Source organism: Diaphorina citri, unplaced genomic scaffold, assembly GCF_000475195.1.
Source record: "Diaphorina citri unplaced genomic scaffold, Diaci psyllid genome assembly version 1.1 scaffold686, whole genome shotgun sequence".
In the NCBI taxonomy this organism is placed as follows: Eukaryota; Metazoa; Arthropoda; class Insecta; order Hemiptera; family Psyllidae; genus Diaphorina; species Diaphorina citri.
Genome location: NW_007378119.1, coordinates 25,910 through 47,202, shown reverse-complemented (window position 1 = coordinate 47,202; position 21,293 = coordinate 25,910). Strand labels below are relative to the sequence as shown.

The window sequence follows — 21,293 nt, the reverse complement described above, 5'->3', positions numbered from 1 at the left end:
GCACTAATTTATATTTATTCTGCTTTCGAAAAATAAACAAGTGTTTAGGGGGGGGGGGGGGAGTTTCAAGTTTTTTTTTTCTTTTTAAATAAATTTTCTGGAGGTACATAGGTATTTATCAATAATAAAGAGTATTTTGTTAAATAATAATACTAATAATAATAAAAATCTCAATAAGTTTCTATTTACTTATTGGTTTTTTGATATCTACATTAACTACACATTTGATAATAAAATATTTAATGAATGAAATACCTACCCATCCTGATATTTGTGCCATGGATGGGGACTTTTTTAATTCGGTGGGTAAATTTTATTCTCACAGGCAAGTAAATGTGGATCGCATGCTCCTGCAGCTGACACAGTGCGAGCATGCTTTTGAGAAGTCCCGTCTCCAACTTGTCATGAGTAACTGTGAGCTTGAGAACTATGAGTGTCTTGCTAGGAACATTGAGACTGCCATCCAGACAGCCCGAGGGGACATAGAGGAAACCAAGGTACCTATTTTATTATACATACAACAATTCTTGCGATGTATTGTGTTTCTTATCACCCATCTGTCATCTGATGAGTGGCATGTGGCATTTGGCATAGGAACTAAAAAGAATGAATGTTATGAGGAAATAGCCATACTAGAAAAAGAACTAATGGACACCCAAAATAATTTTACTAACATAAAGAAACATTCAGAGAAAATCAAAGCTGATTGTGATCAAAAACAAACTGACATAGGCAATATGAATAATCAAAGCAAAGCTCTATATGAAAACAACTAAAAAGAATGAATGTTATGAGGAAATAGCCATACTAGAAAAAGAACTAATGGACACCCAAAATAATTTTACTAACATAAAGAAATATTCAGAGAAAATCAAAGCTGATTGTGATCAAAAACAAACTGACATAGGCAATATGAATAATCAAAGCAAAGCTCAATATGAAAATCTATCAATTGATCTGGAGAATAATAAAACTGAAGTCACCTTCATGGAACAAGAAATTGAGCATGTTATGCAGAGGTACCAGAATGAAATGACGGTTTTAAACAAAGAAATTCAAGATTTGCAAGAGATATCTCAACAGGATGAAGTTAATCATCTCAAATTGATAACAGAAATCGAACAAGATATAAAAACAGTAGAGGAAAAAGTGGAACAAATAAACCAAATAATAGATGAACAGCAATTAGACCTATTAAACCTAAAGGAAAAAATTGAAAAAGCCTCAGAAAATGAAGAACGACACAAAGGAAATGATTTTAATCATCGAAAAGTAATAAATGAATTAGAATCGGCATTGAATGAACTAATCAACTCTAAAAACACTAATGAATTATTATTATCACAAAAAGAATTTGAAACTATTAAAATAAAGCGCGAGGATTATGTTAAAAAAAAAAAAAAAAAAAAAAAAAAAAAACATTCACCTAATAAAAGTATATTTTTCAATGTACACCGAACGTAGACTACAATAAAATGTAAAAGGAAAATAATAGTAGAAATAAAAATCGCGTAAATATGTACATAAGTTTTGCTAAAAAAAAAGAACTCGTGTTTTGTATGCAAGTACTGATGGGCGGTCACCCATCCCAAGGCGCACGCTCAACGTAGCTTAACGTCCATGTTGTACGCATTTCATTCTTTCACCTCGATCTACTAAGGTCCGGGTCACATGAACATGCATAGAGGCAAAGGAAATAGCCACCAAAGTGTTGTCTCAGTCACCCGTTCAGATACCAACCACGCGAAATGTTGCTTCAATAATCCCTTCTGCTATGGCCGCTGCGTTGGATAGAATTTAATCTTATAGTCCCCCTCCAAATTACCTATCAAAGTTGGTACCTAAATGTTTCTTTTCTAGTGAAGTACGGGGCTTATACTCTGGTGAAAAATAAATCGTACGAGATTCATACGGTTTTACATACATGAAGCGTTGCATTATATGAACCCGGACACAAACATCAAGTGTATAGAGCATTTAGCACGATATGTCCAGAGTGTCACTAGTGCTAAGGCTGCTCCACACTCTTGCGTAGTTTGGTCCAATTTTCACTTTTGAACTCTCCATGACAAGAATATGAATCATTAGCTATTTACCTAACTAAAATGTACCTAAATATTATTATTGTAAGTTGTAAAGTTAAACAAGGTTTCCTTTTATGTACCTTATAAGGGCAGTTTTGAATGAATTCTTACCTGATTATGGCCCTTAAAAATAATCTTCACAAACTTACAAATCTTCCAAAGCAGACACATACAAGGAACTTTCATCACTTCTCATGCCAGAACTTCTGCGATGAGATCTTAATGACTCCCGTCTGATGTTGATAGCTGGCTCTCCTTCTTCTGATTTTGGATGCTTTTGATTTTCAGCTGCATTTGTATTGCTCCTTACATTACTGTTTCTGCTGATTTTTGCTGTGCTTGTTGTTTGTTTCGATTGAACTAGTTTCTTTGTATGTGTCAATGTTACTTGTTTGGTTGCAGGTTTTGTGACAAGTAAAGATGATCGAGTTGACTGCTTTGTTAGAGTCACATGAGTCCCAAAGTTTGTGCTTGTTGTAGTGGTACTGGCTTGGCTAAAAAAAAAAAGTAAAAAAAAAAAAAAAAAAAAAAAAAAAAAAAAAAAAAAAAAAAAAAAAAAAAACTAACTGACAATATTCTTTATGCCTAAGGATACCTAGACCAGATCGTCTGCAAATGTACAGACCGGATTATATGCAAATGCACATTTCGGGTGTTTGTACTTAACAAGTTGCATATAATCCGATATCCACTAACAGACGTTCAAATTCAGAAACCACGTACAAAAGTGAAACCATTCCTAGACTGATTTGAAAAATAAAATCAATTCATTTATTGTTCTTTCATCACCATTACTAAAATTATTCGTAGACGCGTTTGAAAATGAAATTAAATTATTCGTAGATGTTTTTTGAAAATAAAATCAAATCATTCGTAGACGTGTTTGAAAATGAAATTGTTACTGTCTTTTTGTGACTGGTGGTACTCGATCAGCGAGATTTCTGATTTCAATTCCTGGATTGTCTAGTATGCGATTCCTGGATCGGAGTGTTTTGTCTCTGGGAGATGTGAGGGGAATTTAACTGAATAGGTCTGCTTCTTTTACCACGGGAGTTTTGGCGACCTCGAAGAAAATTCTGTAACAGTAGAGAGAGAATAAAGTAAAAACTAAAATCAACAAATTGTGTTTAACTTAGTACACCTACCATGCTGACACCGGTCGGTATGCGCTTTTATATTACATAGCTACTCATTTTCCTCATGAGACTGACTGGACCCCGCAAAAGCCAGTCATGGAATCAATCATTTGCATAATAATTTTTTTTTGAACCCGGGTCTCCCACGTGCAAGGCGAGCGCAGTGACCACTACGCCATGGGAGCTGAAACAATATTAGTTTACAGGATAGAATAATAATTCATAGGACTTACGGGTGTGAGTATTTGTTGTAGACGGTGCTCAGGGTTTGCATCATGACAGTCCTAGGCTGACATTGGAGGAGTCTGTTCATCTCGATGATAATGTGCTTGAAACAAGACACCTTGTAACCTGCCCAACACACAATTTATGAATGATTAACAGACCAACTCAACAGATAATATGCATCATTTACAGCTGTTGTTGTTGTTGTACAACAACAACAACAACATCATTTACAGCTCAATTTACAATGATGTTGTTGTTGTTGTTGTACAACAACAACAACAACAACAACATCATTTACAGCTCAAGAGACAGAGGAAATTAATAACTTTGTGTTATTATTATTATTTTTTTGCTCGTCAGAATTAATAATTATTAATTCTTGATTGATTTTTCTAAGAGGTTTGACAGAGGGAACTGTAACTGCTAAGGTCTTTTCGTCCCGAAATCGAAGAGAGAAGGAAGACAGGACAAAATTTATTTTAGGTGGCGTGATAGCGCCTTTTTTTTACAAGGAATATATTTATTTCTGCTTTATTGTACAAGCATTTATAAATTAGAAGTATACATATAACAAGGAATATTACATAGAAAAAAAAAGGAACAGAACTCAGAAAATACAGACAGGACAAATAGGTAGGACAGGGAAAGGACAAGGTAGGAAAAGACCCCACATACCACAGGACAGCGCTTATATGTATGTACTAAAAACTAAACCATTGGAAATCTAATACGACCGTCTTCTCAAGCCTGACACATCTAGGGTCCAGAGTGAAAATACACCACAGGTGAAATACCCGGATTGCTTTCAGCAAGCTGAAGCAGTGAGCCCTACATAATATGGCGGGAGCTAGGACTCGTCATCTAGCCATGAGGGTTCCTACCAGTCGTTCAGACTCTCAGTATAGTTTCTCTTCTAAAAAAAAAAAAAAAAACCTCAAAATACGCGTGTACTTACCAGAGTAATACTCGAGTGTTTTGTTCCACGGAGTCAGCTTGTTCATCTTCTGTGCCAGGTAGAGGGAGGCACAGGCCAGTTTGGAGTCACTCTCACGGATGAGAGAGTACTCCATGAGTGAGAGTTCGAGAATGTACCGGGCTAGAGTGAGCAGGGGTAACTGAATTCTATTGCACTGCAAAGCCAAACACGAGACAAAAGTCAATACATTTACAATAGGAATAGTCAAAAATGACCTAATAGTCAATTTCTAGCATTTGAAACCAACCAACAATAAAAATAGGAAATATCGCACAGGGCACAGGCCAGTTTGGAGTCACTCTCACGGATGAGAGAGTGACTCCATGAGTGAGAGTTCGAGAATGTACCGGGCTAGAGTGAGCAGTAACTGAATTCTATTGCACTGCAATCCAAACACGAGACACAAATCAATACATTTATGAAACGGGAGAAAAAAGAAAAAACAGGGTTTATACGCTTTTCCCGGAATGAAGTTCCATGACTTTTCCAGAAAATTAGGGGACAAAGGTAGGAAATTTTACAAAAGTATGTACCTAAAGCTTGTCAGGAGCTAATTTTTTAGATATTTCGGCACATTTTTTCTCCTAATTCGAGCTAAACACTACTAAAAAAAGGGTAAAATAAATTTTAATGCGCACAGACCACGTGCGTCTAATGTAGCAGTTGATTCATTGCTACGAAATAAAAACGGCGGTGAAACACTCATTATAAAAAAAAAAAAAAAAAAAAAAAAAAAAAAAAAAAACGTCAGCACAAAGCAATCACCCCCTAGTTGGGGTTGATTGAGAGGCTGACGAAAACGGCGACCCCGTCTGCACACGGAAAAGAGCGAAGGAAAAGTGCAGATAAAAGTTCAACTTACTCTTGCATAACGTCTGAGGAATCTGTAAGACAGAGGGATGCCGAGATCGAAGCCAATAGCAGTGACCAGTTTGATTTCCATGTCCTTCAAGTCTTGAATGCTATACGTGTGACTACAAATGTATTCCAGGTCCGAAAGCTGAGGTGGTATTCTATCCTGTAATCATAAACAGCACTAGATAACTATTATGAAGATTTGTCTGTACATTGCTTAAAATAGTGAATTTTTTAGTTATTCGTACTCCTTATGCATCCACGATTCCAAAAATCACATTTCTGTCTGTCTGTCTGTATTGTAATGTATGTATGTTACGCTGATAGACCTTTTGTTGTCCTCTATTCACGAGAAAACGGCTCAACCGATTGTGATGATTTTTTTTGTGGCTGTTAAGAGGAGTACTGAGGTTGACATGGGCTACTTAAAAATGTCACATTCCATCCTGATTTAAAATGGCGGCGCTTCAAAGTGTTGCCTCTTACGTCGCGCTGATCCCATACAAAAGAGGGGTCAAACACATGTTATTATTATTATTATTTTAAGAAGACTCACCAACCTTAGTGGTGCAGTTGTTAACGCGCTGGACTTTGAATCTGGAGGTGGCTGGTTCGAGTCCAAGTCAAGTCATGAAATTTATCTAGGTGTAATAATCGGGGAACGATATTTATGACAAGCATTTAAATATGCTTAACACAATTAAAAATTCCTATTTTGAGAAGACTTGTGTAGAGTACAGTCTCATGTTAATTCTATGTAGGTCCATTTTACATGCTCATGTCAATTTCATGTTGGTCCATTTTTGGACGTTTCCCATGCATTTGCGTTTGCGCCGAAGCTCAAAGTTCTCAATACGAGAAGACTTACATCAAATTTGCTGGACACAAAGATAGCGGTGGCGCCGAGAAGCTGGAGGTTCAGCCGTGAGCACACCACCTTGCCCAGATACAAGTCCACCAGTTTGACGGCCAAGTAGAGGGTTTCGTGATTAAGCTCAAACGTTTCCTGCACTTCCACCATCCAGTCGACGAGAACCGAGCGCATTTCCGCATTAATGTTTCCCTTCTCCGTGCTGCTTTGGAATGGAAGGTAGTCTTTGATTTGGAACTCCGCCTGAGAAATAATAATAATAAATAAATAAGTAAGTAAATAATAATAATAATAATAAACTGGTGAGTAAAATGCCCAAAAGTATCTGGTATCTAAAATCCTTACAGACAGCTTGTGGAAAAATCCATCATCAAATGTCAGGTGAGAAGTGATGAAATATGCAGTTTTGAACAAAAAGTGCCATTTTTTCAACTATGTTTTTATTAAACAGCAGAGAAATGTGCCAGGAAAAAAAAGTGATGGGCTTTCTCATCTCATTTCTTAAGTAACAATTAAAAGAGCTTGACTGTATTCACATACCTCTCTGGACTTGAGGTACTCAAAGATGTGCATTGCATAGCAAGACACTTGCAGAGGGTCTTCCCATGTCTCCTTGTCAAAGTCGTCAACATCAGAAGGTGGTCCTGTCACTTTTGGCTTATCTTCAAGCTGGATTTCCTTGTCAAAATGCTCAATCAGTGACTTTTCCTTTTTCTCGGACACAGTTGTCTGTTTGGATTTCAAAACTGTTTTTCTTGAATTCTGTGACTCCGCCTTTTTGTTATTTGAGTTCGTCAGATTCCTGAAAAGGGGACATGATAAATAGTAAAAAATAATAATTGTTGTTTCAAGGAGCAAGGAAAGAATAAGCTTCAACATGAAGTTTGGTCCAATTTTCACTTTTGAACTCTCCATGACAAGAATATGAATCATTAGCTATTTACCTAACTAAAATGTACCTAAATTGTAAGTTGTAAAGTTAAACAAGGTTTCCTTATGTACCTTATAAGGGCAGTTTTGAATGAATCCTTACCTGATTATGGCCCTTAAAAATAATCTTTTATTCAACTCGATTAATTTCCACTCGAGTTACAACTCGAGTTGGAAAATAATCGAGTTGAAAAATCTCACTCGAGTCCCATCACTAGCCTAAAAATATGCTGGGTCTCTACGACTACAAAGAGTGTGTCCACACGTGTGGACGTCGGGCGTTTATTACTACACAAGCAAATTTTCCTCGGGCGTCAGGAGGGTGTAGAGTACAGTCTCATGTTAATTCTATGTAGGTCCATTTTACATGCTCATGTCAATTTCATGTTGGTCCATTTTTGGACGTTTCCGATGCATTTGCGTTTGCGCCGAAGCTCAAAGTTCTCAATATTAAATCTGGGGGTTGGATTGTTTGTTCACATCTTTCGAATGGTTAGTCCAATTTTGATGAAATTTGATAAATGTTCAACACAAATTCGATTAGATTTGGTGCCGCTCCTCCAACGAATTACTACCGATAGTACACTGCGCCAAGCAATTAGAGGAACGCTGTCATTTCTTTGGATAATGGGGCCTAGGATTATCAATGAGAAATTGTTTCTGGGGGTTGGATTGTTTGTTCACATCTTTCGAATGGTTAGTCCAATTTTGATGAAATTTGATAAATGTTCAACACAAATTCGATTAGTTTTGGTGCCGTTCCTCCGGGTGACGAATTACTACCGATAGTACACTGCGCAAAGCAATTAGACATTAGAGGAACACTGTCATTTCCTTTGGATAATAGGACCTAGGAATTAGAGGAATGCTGTCATTTCCTTTGGATAATGGGGCCTAGGATTATCAATGAGAAATAGTTAGGTATTTTTACCACAAAGCAAATGATTTTTGTATATTTTGGCCAGATAAGTTTCAAATCTGATTTGAGCCAAGAAAAGCAAGGGGGACGGAAGAGAACGTGAAAAATGACAGCGTTCCTCTAATCGCTTGGCCCAGTTTAGTTTTCAATATGACTGATTGAAATCAGAAATCTCGCTGATCGAGTACCACCAGTCACAAAAAGACAGTAACAATTTCATTTTCAAACACGTCTACGAATGATTTGATTTTATTTTCAAAAAACATCTACGAATAATTTAATTTCATTTTCAAACGCGTCTACGAATAATTTTAGTAATGGTGATGAAAGAACAATAAATGAATTGATTTTATTTTTCAAATCAGTCTAGGAATGGTTTCACTTTTGTACGTGGTTTCTGAATTTGAACGTCTGTTAGTGGATATCGGATTATATGCAACTTGTTAAGTACAAACACCCGAAATGTGCATTTGCATATAATCCGGTCTGTACATTTGCAGACGATCTGGTCTAGGTATCCTGAGGCATAAAGGATATTGTCAATTAGTTTATTTATTTTTTTTTTGTTCTCGTTTTTACTTGTTTTATTGTATTTATTTATTTTACGATTTTTGTTACGCAAGAGTGAAGCAGCCTTAGCACTAGTGACACTCTGGACATATCGTGCTAATACTGCTCTACACAGTTGATGTTTGTGTCCGGGTTCATATAATGCAACGCTCCATGCATGTACGGCCATAGCAACAGGAATTACTGAAGCAACATTTCACGTGGTTAGTATCTGAACGGGTGACAGACAACACTTTGGTGGCTATTTCCTTTGCCTCTATGCGTGTTCATCGTGTGACCCGGACCTTAGTAGATCGAGGTGAAAGAATGAAATGCGTACAACATGGACGTTGAGCGTACGCATTGGGATGGGTGGCCGCCCATCGCATACGAACCACGAGTTCTTTTTTTTTTTAGCAAAACTTATGTACATATTTACGTGATTTTTATTTCCACTATTATTTTTCTTTTACATTTTATTGTAGTCTACGTTGGGTGTACATTAAAAAATATACTTTTATTAGGTGAATGTTTTTTTTTCCATTTGTATAACGTAGTTATTGTACTTTTTTCCTTTAGCGATCAGACTGCCATTATGGATGACATGGGTGTTCTTTATTCCGGTATGTGCCGTGCATTACTGAATCGTAGGTATTGTGAAAGCCTAACAGTTCGATATTTAGTCATATTGAGAACTAAACTGGGCCAAGCGATTAGAGGAACGCTGTCATTTTTTACGTTCTCTTCCATCCCCTGGGACTTCTCAAAAGCATGCTCGCACTGTGTCAGCTGCAGGAGCATGCGATCCACATTTACTTGCCTGTGAGAATAAAATTTACCCACTGAATGGGACTTCTCAAAAGCATGCTCGCACTGTGTCAGCTGCAGGAGCATGCGATCCACATTTACTTGCCTGTGAGAATAAAATTTACCCACCGAATTAAAAAAGTCCCCATCCATGGCACAAATATCAGGATGGGTAGGTATTTCATTCATTAAATATTTTATTATCAAATGTGTAGTTAATGTAGATATCAAAAAACCAATAAGTAAATAGAAACTTATTGAGATTTTTATTATTATTAGTATTATTATTTAACAAAATACTCTTTATTATTGATAAATACCTATGTACCTCCAGAAAATTTATTTAAAAAGAAAAAAAAAACTTGAAACTCCCCCCCCCCCCCCCCATGTACCCCCCAAAAAATTTTATAAAAAAAAAAAAAAAAAACGAAAACCCCCCCCCCCCCCTTTAAAAACTTGTTATTTCTTGAAACAGAATAAAATAAATTATGAAATTGTTATGTTTGTATTCTGATCATCAAACTAAAAAAGCATGTTTTATATAGAACAAGTCAGGACTAAAGCTGACCAGGTAGGGCACATTTTTACAAAAAAAAAAAAAAGTTTTTGTTTTCCCCTGATCATGGCTAATCAAGTATTTTCTTTGGTCTGAGGTTAAAAAAATCATCTTTCAAGAGACTAAAGTTGGGCCATTTGGATCCATACAGAACCAATAGAAGTGATTGATGGTGTACTTGGTAAGAACTCACTTTTCTTCAGGTGTGTCATCAGGGGAGTTACAGTATTTCAAAATGGATTTGAGCAACAAGTTCAATCGTCGATCATCTCCTGTGCCATCTCCGTCAATGAGCAGCCTTCGTCTAATAACCTCTTCTGCAAAAATGAGAAAATATTGATAATTTTTCAGTGAGAGTTAAATAATGTAACTGAAGCAAGTACTAAAGACACCTATTCTTTCTTTTTCAAAAACCCTTTCTGTTAAAGAGATCAGTGTACTCCAAAGCAAGTGGTGATTCATGCATTACACATACCATTGATCAATGCAAGTATTGAGGGCACACTCAGCAAAGCCTCACAAGTCACAAGTATAATAAAGTGGTGATTCATGCATTACACATACCATTGATCAATGCAAGTATTGAGGGCACACTCAGCAAAGCCTCACAAGTCACAAGTATCAAATGCATGGGAAACGTCCAAAAATGGACCAACATGAAATTGACATGAGCATGTAAAATGGACCTACATAGAATTAACATGAGACTGTACTCTACACAAGCAGTATTAGGAAATGTGGAAGACCTATGTATTGTGTGTTAAAAATTTGGACTTTTACACATTGATGTATGAAATAAAACTAAAAAAACATTTTATTTTATTTTATTTACATTGGTTTGCTTTATTTGTATGTATGTAAGTTAAAAATAATAAGAGCAAAGAAGTGCTTTCTAATGATGTGAGAGTAAAGTTAACTTTAAGTTGGAAAGATCTATGTTTTGTCTGGTATATAAACCGGCGACTTCTTTATTGTCATTCCGTGGAAGACCTATGTATTGTGTGTTAAAAATTTGGACTTTTACACATTGATGTATGAAATAAAACTAAAAAAACATTTTATTTTATTTACATTGGTTTGCTTTATTTGTATGTATGTAAGTTAAAAATAATAAGAGCAAAGAAGTGCTTTGTAATGATGTGAGAGTAAAGTTAACTTCAAGTTGGAAAGTTCTATGTTTTGTCTGGTATATAAACCGGCAACTTCTTTATTGTCAGTCCGGCAGAAAACCGTTAGTTCTTTTGCAAATAATACCCTATTGCAAATTAATGCAGGAACGTTTTTATATCTCTTTTGAAGTGCTTGAATCTTTTCCAGAAAAACGCATCTCTATTGAAATTTGAAACAATAATTACAATCCGAATGTAATACCAACTTTACAACTACCTGAAAATGGCCACTTTCTGTGGCGTATAATATTTCTAGTAGCGTGGTCAAAGTTTACAGTAAGAACACGTGAATCTAGCATGAATATGAAAATAGAAATGAACAGTGTAGGTATGGTACCTTTATCTACTACATTCTAGAATAACTCATGCCACTTTCCTAAATGACCATCCCTTCTATTAGTGCACGTCCACAAGGAGGACCATCAACCCTCGCACCAGTGTGTCCATAACAGAGCCTAAAACCCCCCTGCTTTTTTAGATTAGGATGTTATCGAAAATGTATACAAAACCATCGACCCTTGCAGATAAAAAAAAAAACTCAATTTTTTCATTTTCAGGGCTATGGTCAATGCTTCGATGCCGCTTATATTCATTAACATAGTTTATTTTCCCTTGGACTTGGGCTCCGTTGTGGACGCCTACCTAGTTAATATCTAGGTAGGTATAGTTGTCATTCCTTCACTGTTGATATGAGGTTTCACAAAGTTACCAAGTAAAGGGAAGAGTTGTATTCGAATATGTGAAATTTAATTCAGTCAAACATGGCTGAATTAAATTTCGTATAATCGAATACAACTTAGTACAAATAAAAAGTGAACCTGTTTAAACAGCCGGCAACATTTCCACATCATCAAGATCGTCCAAATCGAACGAAGAATCATCTTCAGCTAGCAGAACTTCTATCTCGTGGATTGAGGCTAGAAGCACATGGAACTGTTTACTTCGCATTTCAAGTTTTTTGTTGAGCTGCTGGTCCTGGGCCTGAAATGTAAATTAATCAAGATTTTTTTATCCACTATCCCTGTAATTGTACACACGAGTCGTATTTTCCTATCGGAAACAGACTATTTCGCTTTTTAAAGGAAAATTAGTTCAACCACTAGGTGGCGTGGTAGCGCCTAGTGTTTTTCCCCTCTCCAGCCATGAAAAATTGCATAGCAAACTCCTCATTAAGGAATGGGTTGTTTTTGCCTCCGAAAATCAATCTTTTGAATCAATAACTTCTCTTTTGATTCCCATTCATTATGACATTTCTCCCTCCTCTTCGTCTTTCCCCGTGCTCAGACAGGGTCGGCGTTTTTTGGGCTGACATTTGGTTTTGGCTACAACTTTTACGAGTGGATGCCCTTCGCACTCAACCGTTGCTATATCTTTGCATTATGACATTTCTCCCTCCTCTTCGTCTTTCCCCGTGCTCAGACAGGGTCGGCGTTTTTTGGGCTGACATTTGGTTTTGGCTACAAATTTTACGAGTGGATGCCCTTCGCACTCAACCGTTGCTATATCTTTAGCAAGGGGAAATTCAGGCTGGTATACTCCCTGTAAGTCCCCCAGCCAGACTAAGCTGGTTTACTCCCTGTTTAACGTCACCCCACCCAGCCAGATGACATTTCTCCCTAACATACACAAATTCACATAGTTACCTCTAACAAAGCATGCTGTTTCCGGCGCTCCTCGAGTTCAGTCTTTGTCTGCTTCCGGTCAGGCTGTTCATTGATCACCTTAGCAAGCACTTCATATTCGACCTTGTTCTTACGCACTGTCTTAGCCTGCTCAAGCTCCACCTTAATAATAATAATGGATTATTTAATGTAACTTAAAAACATCTTTCTTAGAATTAAGAATGGAAATTAACTAGCGCTAGCCCATTCAATGCACCAATTCCCATCAGATCACTGAAGTTGAGTCAATATTGAACAAAATAATAATCGAGTGGACTCGAGTGAAGTCAAACTCGAGTCCACTCGAGTAAAATCATTCACTCGGCCCATCACTATTTTAGGCTTGTAGTCATAGACGCCCGACGTCCACACGTGTGGACATACGGATTGCTTTTACTGATATGAAGTTAGTATCGAAGTGCAGCTGATTTTTGTTGAATTTTCAATTTAATCCACCAGAGGATATATTTGTGCTTTGATCTGTTTGTTTACTTTTGCAAAAATATTTTGAAAATCATTCTTTTTTCTGATTTCAATGGAGGAAGGTCGTCCCTCGTCAATCTACAGGTAAGTTTTGAAGTTAATTATTAGGTAAATACCTACGAAAAACGAAATTTTACTTCAAATTCTTCAAAAGTTGTGAGGTCTTGAGAAAGTTGAACATGAGAAGCTCCATCCTGCTAGAGTATTTCCACAAAGTTGACAGACACTGTTATCATATCAGACTGCCCCAATATGTTGTGTCTGTGAGATTATCTAAAGAGCAGCTGTATACTACAAAGTAAGTCCTCCATCCTGCTAGAGTATTTCCACAAAGTTGACAGACACTGTTATCATATCAGACTGCCCCAATATGTTGTGTCTGTGAGATTATCTGAGCAGCTGTATACTACAAAGTAAGTTATCTTGGTTCAATATTGTTTACGCTCACTTTGCAGAATGAAGATCTCGTTGGTTACATTATGCAGCTCAGTGGTATTACTACTGACACTGTTTGAGCATTCATATGGTATTGCTGTCATGAGTGTGGATTTAGGAAGCGAGTGGATGAAGGTAGCTATAGTATCACCAGGTGTTCCTATGGAAATAGCATTAAATAAAGAATCCAAAAGGAAAACTCCTACATTGGTTGCTTTCCACAAAGGTGAAAGAACCTTTGGAGAGGATGCCCAAATTATCGGCACAAGATTTCCATCCAATTCCTATGGTTACTTTTTGGACTTGCTTGGAAAGTCTATTGACAGTCCTGTAGTTCAATTGTTTAAAAGTAGATTTCCTTATTATGATATTGTAGCTGATGAAGAAAGAGGGACCATAGTGTTCAAGACAAATGACAATGAATTGTATCATGTTGAAGAGTTGGTAGCCATGCTTTTACACAAAGCAAGGGAATATGCCTCTGTGTCTGCTGGTCAAGTTATCAATGAAGCTGTTATCATTGTACCAGGCTATTTCAATCAAATAGAAAGACAATCTATGCTGAAGGCTGGAGAGCTTGCAGGATTGAAAGTTTTACAACTCATGAATGATTATACAGCTGTTGCTTTGAACTATGGAATATTCAAAAGAAAAGATTTTAATGAAACAAACCCTGTGCATGTCATGTTCTATGACATGGGGGCATGGAGTACAACTGTCAGTATTGTATCATATCAAGTTGTGAAAACCAAAGAGAGAGGGTTTGTTGAAACACATCCTCAGGTATCAGTCTTAGGTGTTGGCTATGATAGAACTTTAGGAGGACTGGAAATGCAAATAAGGCTCAGAGACTTTTTGGGTAAGAAATTCAATGAAATGAAGAAGACAACCAAGAGTCACCCAAGCCTTTACAAAACGAGTCCTATCCAAACCCTTTTTACAAATTCATATTCTCAACATTACTGAATTTTGCCTGGTATTTAAGTACCTCTTGTTTTAATGGTTAAGAATAAGAGGTTAGAGGCTTCCTGATCCTGATACATTACAATGTTTGGAGCCTAGTTTTCTGTAAAATGAAACGTGGTGCGTTGGGTCTCTGAATCTTAGATGCATTGAAGTTTAACCTAGTGTAGAAACTTGTACAAAGCTGCAAAGTTTTGTTAATACGATATTGCTATAACACAGGTACAAGGGTCCAAAGTTTTACCCACCCCACGACCCTCATAGATTAGGTGAGTTCATATACAACAGCATTCTACTTACGTACTTACCTCTAGTTGGACAGCACTAAAATAGTGTTCTCAGGTCATTAGGTGAACATTTTGGTTGACAATTCGTGGGTTTTCCGAGTTAAAAAGATTGTTAAAACATTGGACACTTGATGGCTGGGTAGTTTTTCAACTTTTTCCGTTAGTCCGTTACAAAATTATAAAAATACAAAAAAACCATTTTTAGAATTACACTGTTGCCAATTTGTCACGAATTGTGGTGCGCACGCGTCAAAACAAGCGTATTGAAAAAGCTCCGTTTACATGTCACCCAAGCCTTTACAAAACGAGTCCTATCCAAACCCTTTTTACAAATTCATATTCTCAACATTACTGAATTTTGCCTGGTATTTACCTCTTGTTTTAATGGTTAAGAATAAGAGGCTTCCTGATCCTGATACATTACAATGTTTGGAGCCTAGTTTTCTGTAACATGAAACGTGGTGCGTTGGGTCTCTGAATCTTAGATGCATTGCCGTTTAACCTAGTGTAGAAACTTGTACAAAGCTGCAAAGTTTTGTTAATACGACATTGCTATAACACAGGTACAAGGGTCCAAAGTTTCACCCACCCCACGACCCTCATAGATTAGGCGAGTAAGCGAGTTCATATACAACAGCATTCTACTTACGTACTTACCTCTAGTTGGACAGCGCTAAAATAGTGTTCTCAGGTCATTAGGTGAACATTTTGGTTGACAATTCGTGGGTTTTCCGAGTTAAAAAGATTGTTAAAACATTGGACACTTGATGGCTGGGTAGTTTTTCAACTTTTTCCGTTAGTCCGTTACAAAATTATAAAAATACAAAAAAACCATTTTTAGAATTACACTGTTGCCAATTTGTCACGAATTGTGGTGCGCACGCGTCAAAACAAGCGTATTGAAAAAGCTCCGTTTACATTTTTACGCGTATTTTATTTTGTGGCAATGTTGGAAAAAAGTGAAAATTTTTCCATTTCGTCCATTTTTTGTATTTTATTATTCACTTCCCCTCCTTTTCTTTTGGATATTTTTGGATTTGAGTGAAAAATTTTTCACCTCTGTTGGAAGAGAAAAAAACTTGTATCATTTTGTCGCCATCTTTTTTTTCCAACAAATCCACTTTTTTATTATTATTAGCATTTGAACTAGCAAATGGAAGAAGAAATCAGCTGACTTTGCATTTTATTATCCAGAACAAAAAGCACTGTGGTGGGGATAAAAAAAGTGACCACAGTGGAATATTTTGGATTAGGAAAAATTTCCATTTCACATAAATAAAATACCCCATTTTTCGTAAAGTGTGATTTTGCATAGTAAATGCAGACTTCAATCAACTAGCACACAAAAAATCGATAATCGTTTTCGTCAGCTGACTTTCACGTCATCGTTTGTAAACAAATAAAAGAACTTTTGACTTCGAGTGGGGAACGAGAGGATTACTTTGAACTTTTCCTAAAGTTTCTCCGAACTCTTCCAGTCTTCCTGAAACTGTTCGTAAAGACAATAAAAGTTGTATTCTTTTATCTTTTATTTAAATCTTCATCTTCATTATAATACTGAGCACTCTACCGATCAGTTTCATCATCTTTTGAACAGCAAAGTTCGAAAGCTGCGTAGACCGGCGATATGTCTAAAGAGTAAACAGTATAAAATGACGTGGTTCGCTGATACTGGCTCCCGTGGATGATCAGCATGCGTTTATTGAACTAATCACATCCAGGTTCGTTGTATCTCAAAATCAGAATTCTCGTGTTGTTTAAGAGTATTCCTGAAACCTGTATTGCTACTGCTCCATCCTGCTAGAGTATTTCCACAAAGTTGACAGACACTGTTATCATATCAGACTGCCCCAATATGTTGTGTCTGTGAGATTATCTGAGCAGCTGTATACTACAAAGTAAGTTATCTTGGTTCAATATTGTTTACGCTCACTTTGCAGAATGAAGATCTCGTTGGTTACATTATGCAGCTCAGTGGTATTACTACTGACACTGTTTGAGCATTCATATGGTATTGCTGTCATGAGTGTGGATTTAGGAAGCGAGTGGATGAAGGTAGCTATAGTATCACCAGGTGTTCCTATGGAAATAGCATTAAATAAAGAATCCAAAAGGAAAACTCCTACATTGGTTGCTTTCCACAAAGGTGAAAGAACCTTTGGAGAGGATGCCCAAATTATCGGCACAAGATTTCCATCCAATTCCTATGGTTACTTTTTGGACTTGCTTGGAAAGTCTATTGACAGTCCTGTAGTTCAATTGTTTAAAAGTAGATTTCCTTATTATGATATTGTAGCTGATGAAGAAAGAGGGACCATAGTGTTCAAGACAAATGACAATGAATTGTATCATGTTGAAGAGTTGGTAGCCATGCTTTTACACAAAGCAAGGGAATATGCCTCTGTGTCTGCTGGTCAAGTTATCAATGAAGCTGTTATCATTGTACCAGGCTATTTCAATCAAATAGAAAGACAATCTATGCTGAAGGCTGGAGAGCTTGCAGGATTGAAAGTTTTACAACTCATGAATGATTATACAGCTGTTGCTTTGAACTATGGAATATTCAAAAGAAAAGATTTTAATGAAACAAACCCTGTGCATGTCATGTTCTATGACATGGGGGCATGGAGTACAACTGTCAGTATTGTATCATATCAAGTTGTGAAAACCAAAGAGAGAGGGTTTGTTGAAACACATCCTCAGGTATCAGTCTTAGGTGTTGGTTATGATAGAACTTTAGGAGGACTGGAAATGCAAATAAGGCTCAGGGACTTTTTGGGTAAGAAATTCAATGAAATGAAGAAAACAACCAAGGATGTCTTTGAAAATCCTAGAGCTGTAGCCAAACTCTTCAAAGAAGCAGGTAGATTGAAGAATGTATTGAGTGCTAACAATGAACATTTTGCACAAATTGAAGGATTGATTGATGAAATAGATTTTAAACTTCTTGTTACCAGAGCAGAGTTTGAAGCACTGAATGAAGATTTATTTGACAGAGTTGGGTATCCTGTTGAACAAGCTCTGAAGTCTTCTGCTGTCCCTATGGATGTGATAAGCCAAGTTATCTTGGTGGGTGCTGGAACCAGGGTTCCTAAAGTCCAAGAAAAAATTACCAAAGTTGTAGGTGTTGAGCTTTCCAAAAATTTGAATACTGATGAAGCAGCTGCATTGGGAGCAGTCTACAAAGCAGCAGATCTAAGCACTGGTTTCAAAGTAAAGAAATTCATTACCAAAGATATTGTCTTATATCCTATTCAAGTTGAATTTGAAAGAGAATCTGAATCTGGTGACACCAAGATTATCAAGAGAATGTTATTTGGGCCTTCAAATACATACCCCCAGAAAAAGATCTTGACTTTCAACAAATATGTTGGGGATTTCAATTTCAATGTAAGCTATGCTTCTGAAATTGAACATTTGAATCCAGAACAAATTGCTATGCTTGGTACAAAACAAATTAGCAAATTTGATGTGTCAGGGGTAAGTGAAGCATTTGGAAAACACAATGAAGAGAATGCTGAATCAAAAGGTATCAAGGCACATTTTGCCATGGATGAGAGTGGAATTCTATCTCTTGTTAACATAGAGCTGGTAGTTGAAAAACAGGAAGCTGCTGAGTCACCACTGTCTAAGCTAGGAAACACTCTCACTTCCCTATTTTCAAGATCTAAAACTGACGAAAATGAAAAACCTATTAATGAAGCTGTAGATGAAGGTAACAAAACTGCAGAAGAGCCCAGTAAAAATGTCAACTCTACTGAATCTCAACAGCAATCTGCAGAAGAGAGTGTCAAAAATGCAACTCAAACTCCTGATGCTGACAAGAAACCTAAAATTGTAACTGTTAAAGAACCTATTAGTGCAAGTGAAACCAGATATGGGGTCTCTACATTGAATGAAAAACAAGTGGAGAAGTCCCTGAGCAAACTAGACTCTCTCAATCAAATAGAACATGCTAAAGTGAGGAAAGAAAAAGCACTAAACAGCTTGGAAAGTTTATTGTTTGATGCCAAATCTAAGCTAGAACTGGAAGAGTACAGCTCTGTAGCTGCTCCAAATGAATCTAAAACCATTGTTGACAAAATAGACGAAATAACCAACTGGTTAGAAGAAGATGGATGGAATGCAGAGGCTGATGTATTGGAAAATAAGCTTAATGAGATCAACAGTCTGGTTGTACCCATTTGGGAACGTCATAGAGAACATCAAGAAAGACCAGAAGCACTCAAGAGTTTAAATAATGCTTTAAATGTGAGTGTGACTTTCTACAATTCGATTAAGAACCTATCATTAAACACAAATGAAACTGAAGACTTGAATCTGTTCAGTGATATTGAACTGAAATCTCTAGATACTTTGTCAATGGTGTGGTTCAGAGTCTGCTGGGGTTTCTTCTTCTTACTTTTCAAACAGGACAAAGGATTGGGTTGCTTGATTTTCTTCTTTTTGAACTTTTTCTCCTTTTCTGGACCAAATGTTTTTATTTTAAGTTCCTTGATGACTTTTTTCTGGTCATCATTGACAGCAAATCTAGAAGAGAGAGAGAGAGAGAAATGTTACACAATTACAATAGGTACCCTACAAAATAAAGAAAATATTCTCTAAAGGACCAAACTAAATTTTACTTCTTACATAATTAATATTTGGATTTTATGCTTATGTGAATCTTTGTTTTTATTAACTTTTGAACCCAGTAGAAGGACACAAATTAGTACCTACCTTGATGCTGTTATTTTTTCAGCAGCTGCTTTAGTCACATCAGATGGAGCCTCCAGTGTAGGAGCTTTATGACATAAATACAACAGAGGGGTGGCTACAATTTTGCGAAGACTTTTCTGAAGAGCTTTGTCTTGTGTTGCAACTATGTATCTGAAACAAAATAGGATTATTTTTTAATGAGGCTTTTTGAAACCATATAATACTTTCTTCAATGCTGCATTTTTCAGAGCTGCAGCCTGGAAATGAGAAGGGAATAAGTAGAAATGGTGGATATTTGATTACCAATACATACAAGATAGGTACCCACACCAAGTGATGTGTAAAAAATAGAAACAAACAAGTTTCATGAAATCTTCTCCGATATACTTACATTTGTTAGTTCTCCAAGAGCAGGTCTTCTTTTCAAAGTGGCTTTTGATCCTTTGGGTGGAGAGTTTTCTTGTTTGCGTTTTGGATTGGTGGGGATGTTGCTTGATCTCAAACTTAGTCCTCCAAGACTTGTTCGGCTTCTTGTGGCCACTCCACTGGGTAAAACTAAGCTTGGTGCCATAGTGACTTTCAAGTTAAAACTTATGCTGGAAATGCTGGAATGGGATCTGTGACTGACAAGAAATGGTTAAATATAAATTAATACTACCCATATACAGCCCAAAAATTATAGGAAGAGTTGAATATGTACCTGGTAATGCTAAGCAGACTATGAGTAGACTTCAATACATTTTGAAAGAGTCACCCAAGCTCTAGATACCCTAATCAATGAAACCAAAGTATGGAAAGAGAAATCTGAGAAAGAACAAAACCAATTAAAGAAGAGTGACCCCATTGTACTCTAGATACCCTAATCAATGAAACCAAAGTATGGAAAGAGAAATCTGAGAAAGAACAAAACCAATTAAAGAAGAGTGACCCCATTGTGTTAACGATACGAAGCATTGTAGAGAAGATTCGGGCTTTAGAAAGAGAGGTGAGATATTTGGAGAACAAATCCAAACTATGGATGGCCAGCTTGAATAAAAAGAAAGAGTCAACCTCCAAGAAAAAAGAAGATAAGCCCAAGAATAAAGACTCAGATAAAACAAAACCTAGTGAAACTGAACAATCAAAACCAGAAGAACAACCAGCTGGTGATCAAGAACCATTGACACCAAAACCTTCACCCTCCCCTGTAGATGAAACAACAACGCCAGAAGATAAAACAAAAACTGAACTTTAAAACTTTTCTCTGTTCAGCAGTCAGGTAGCTTCTCTTCAAATTGTATTTATTTTCTCTAGAATAATACTTGTACTTACGTGATTTCATCAATTTTTATGTTTCATCCTATATGGAATACATTTTTTCCCCTCACAAACATTATTTAGGCTACCAGCATAGGACTCAAAGTCTTTTTACCAGCAGTTTCAATTAAGTCTCATTCTTTTATTGAATATTATTTTTTTAGTTACTGCTGTTTTTTATTTATATTATTTATTTTCTCTAGAATAATACTTGTACTTACGTGATTTCATCAATTTTTATGTTTCATCCTATATGGAATACATTTTTTCCCCTCATAAACATTATTTAGGCTACCAGCATAGGACTCAAAGTCTTTTTACCAGCAGTTTCAATTAAGTCTCATTCTTTTATTGATTATTATTTTTTTAGTTACTGCTGTTTTTTATTTA

General features: G+C 36.5%; 4 protein-coding genes and 1 long non-coding RNA gene across 5 annotated transcripts in view; 2 read left to right on the top strand and 3 right to left on the bottom strand.

Annotated features, from left to right (window-relative positions):
• The window catches only part of LOC103511203 (uncharacterized protein PFB0765w-like), a 15,371-nt gene extending 12,832 nt beyond the window's left edge, over window positions 1-2,539 (top strand). The window contains exons 4-5 of the mRNA XM_026825029.1: window positions 773-1,375; window positions 2,487-2,539. Coding sequence (XP_026680830.1) covers window positions 773-1,375; window positions 2,487-2,539 — 656 coding nt within the window. The remainder of the gene's footprint in view (window positions 1-772; window positions 1,376-2,486) is intronic.
• Window positions 2,540-2,824: 285 nt separating this feature from the next.
• On the bottom strand, window positions 2,825-10,542 carry LOC103511201 (G2/mitotic-specific cyclin-B3-like). The gene is made up of 9 exons (XM_008475921.1): window positions 10,476-10,542; window positions 10,105-10,228; window positions 9,255-9,461; window positions 6,691-6,952; window positions 6,148-6,393; window positions 5,287-5,442; window positions 4,404-4,578; window positions 3,454-3,571; window positions 2,825-3,160 (listed from the first exon to the last, which is right to left on the bottom strand). Exons 1-9 carry the CDS (start codon window positions 10,540-10,542, stop codon window positions 3,103-3,105), a joined length of 1,413 nt encoding a protein of 470 aa, XP_008474143.1. The 3' UTR covers window positions 2,825-3,102.
• A 505-nt stretch (window positions 10,543-11,047) lies between these two features.
• Window positions 11,048-12,882, bottom strand: LOC103511200 (THO complex subunit 7 homolog; the record flags this gene model as incomplete). The annotated part of the gene is made up of 2 exons (XM_017444896.2): window positions 11,048-12,061; window positions 12,724-12,882. Coding segments are annotated over 2 exons (318 nt in total), but the record flags the coding sequence as incomplete, so codon positions are not given.
• Window positions 12,883-16,307: 3,425 nt separating this feature from the next.
• On the top strand, window positions 16,308-20,995 carry LOC103511186 (hypoxia up-regulated protein 1-like). The gene is made up of 2 exons (XM_026825032.1): window positions 16,308-19,260; window positions 20,462-20,995. The coding sequence occupies exons 1-2, from the start codon at window positions 16,851-16,853 to the stop codon at window positions 20,839-20,841; spliced, it is 2,790 nt and encodes a 929-aa protein (XP_026680833.1). The 5' UTR covers window positions 16,308-16,850; the 3' UTR covers window positions 20,842-20,995.
• Window positions 19,265-19,827, bottom strand: LOC113468265. Its single transcript, XR_003392086.1, has 2 exons — window positions 19,629-19,827; window positions 19,265-19,439 (listed from the first exon to the last, which is right to left on the bottom strand). It is a non-coding gene; the product is annotated as an uncharacterized LOC113468265 (long non-coding RNA).
• Window positions 20,996-21,293: the final 298 nt, after the last annotated feature.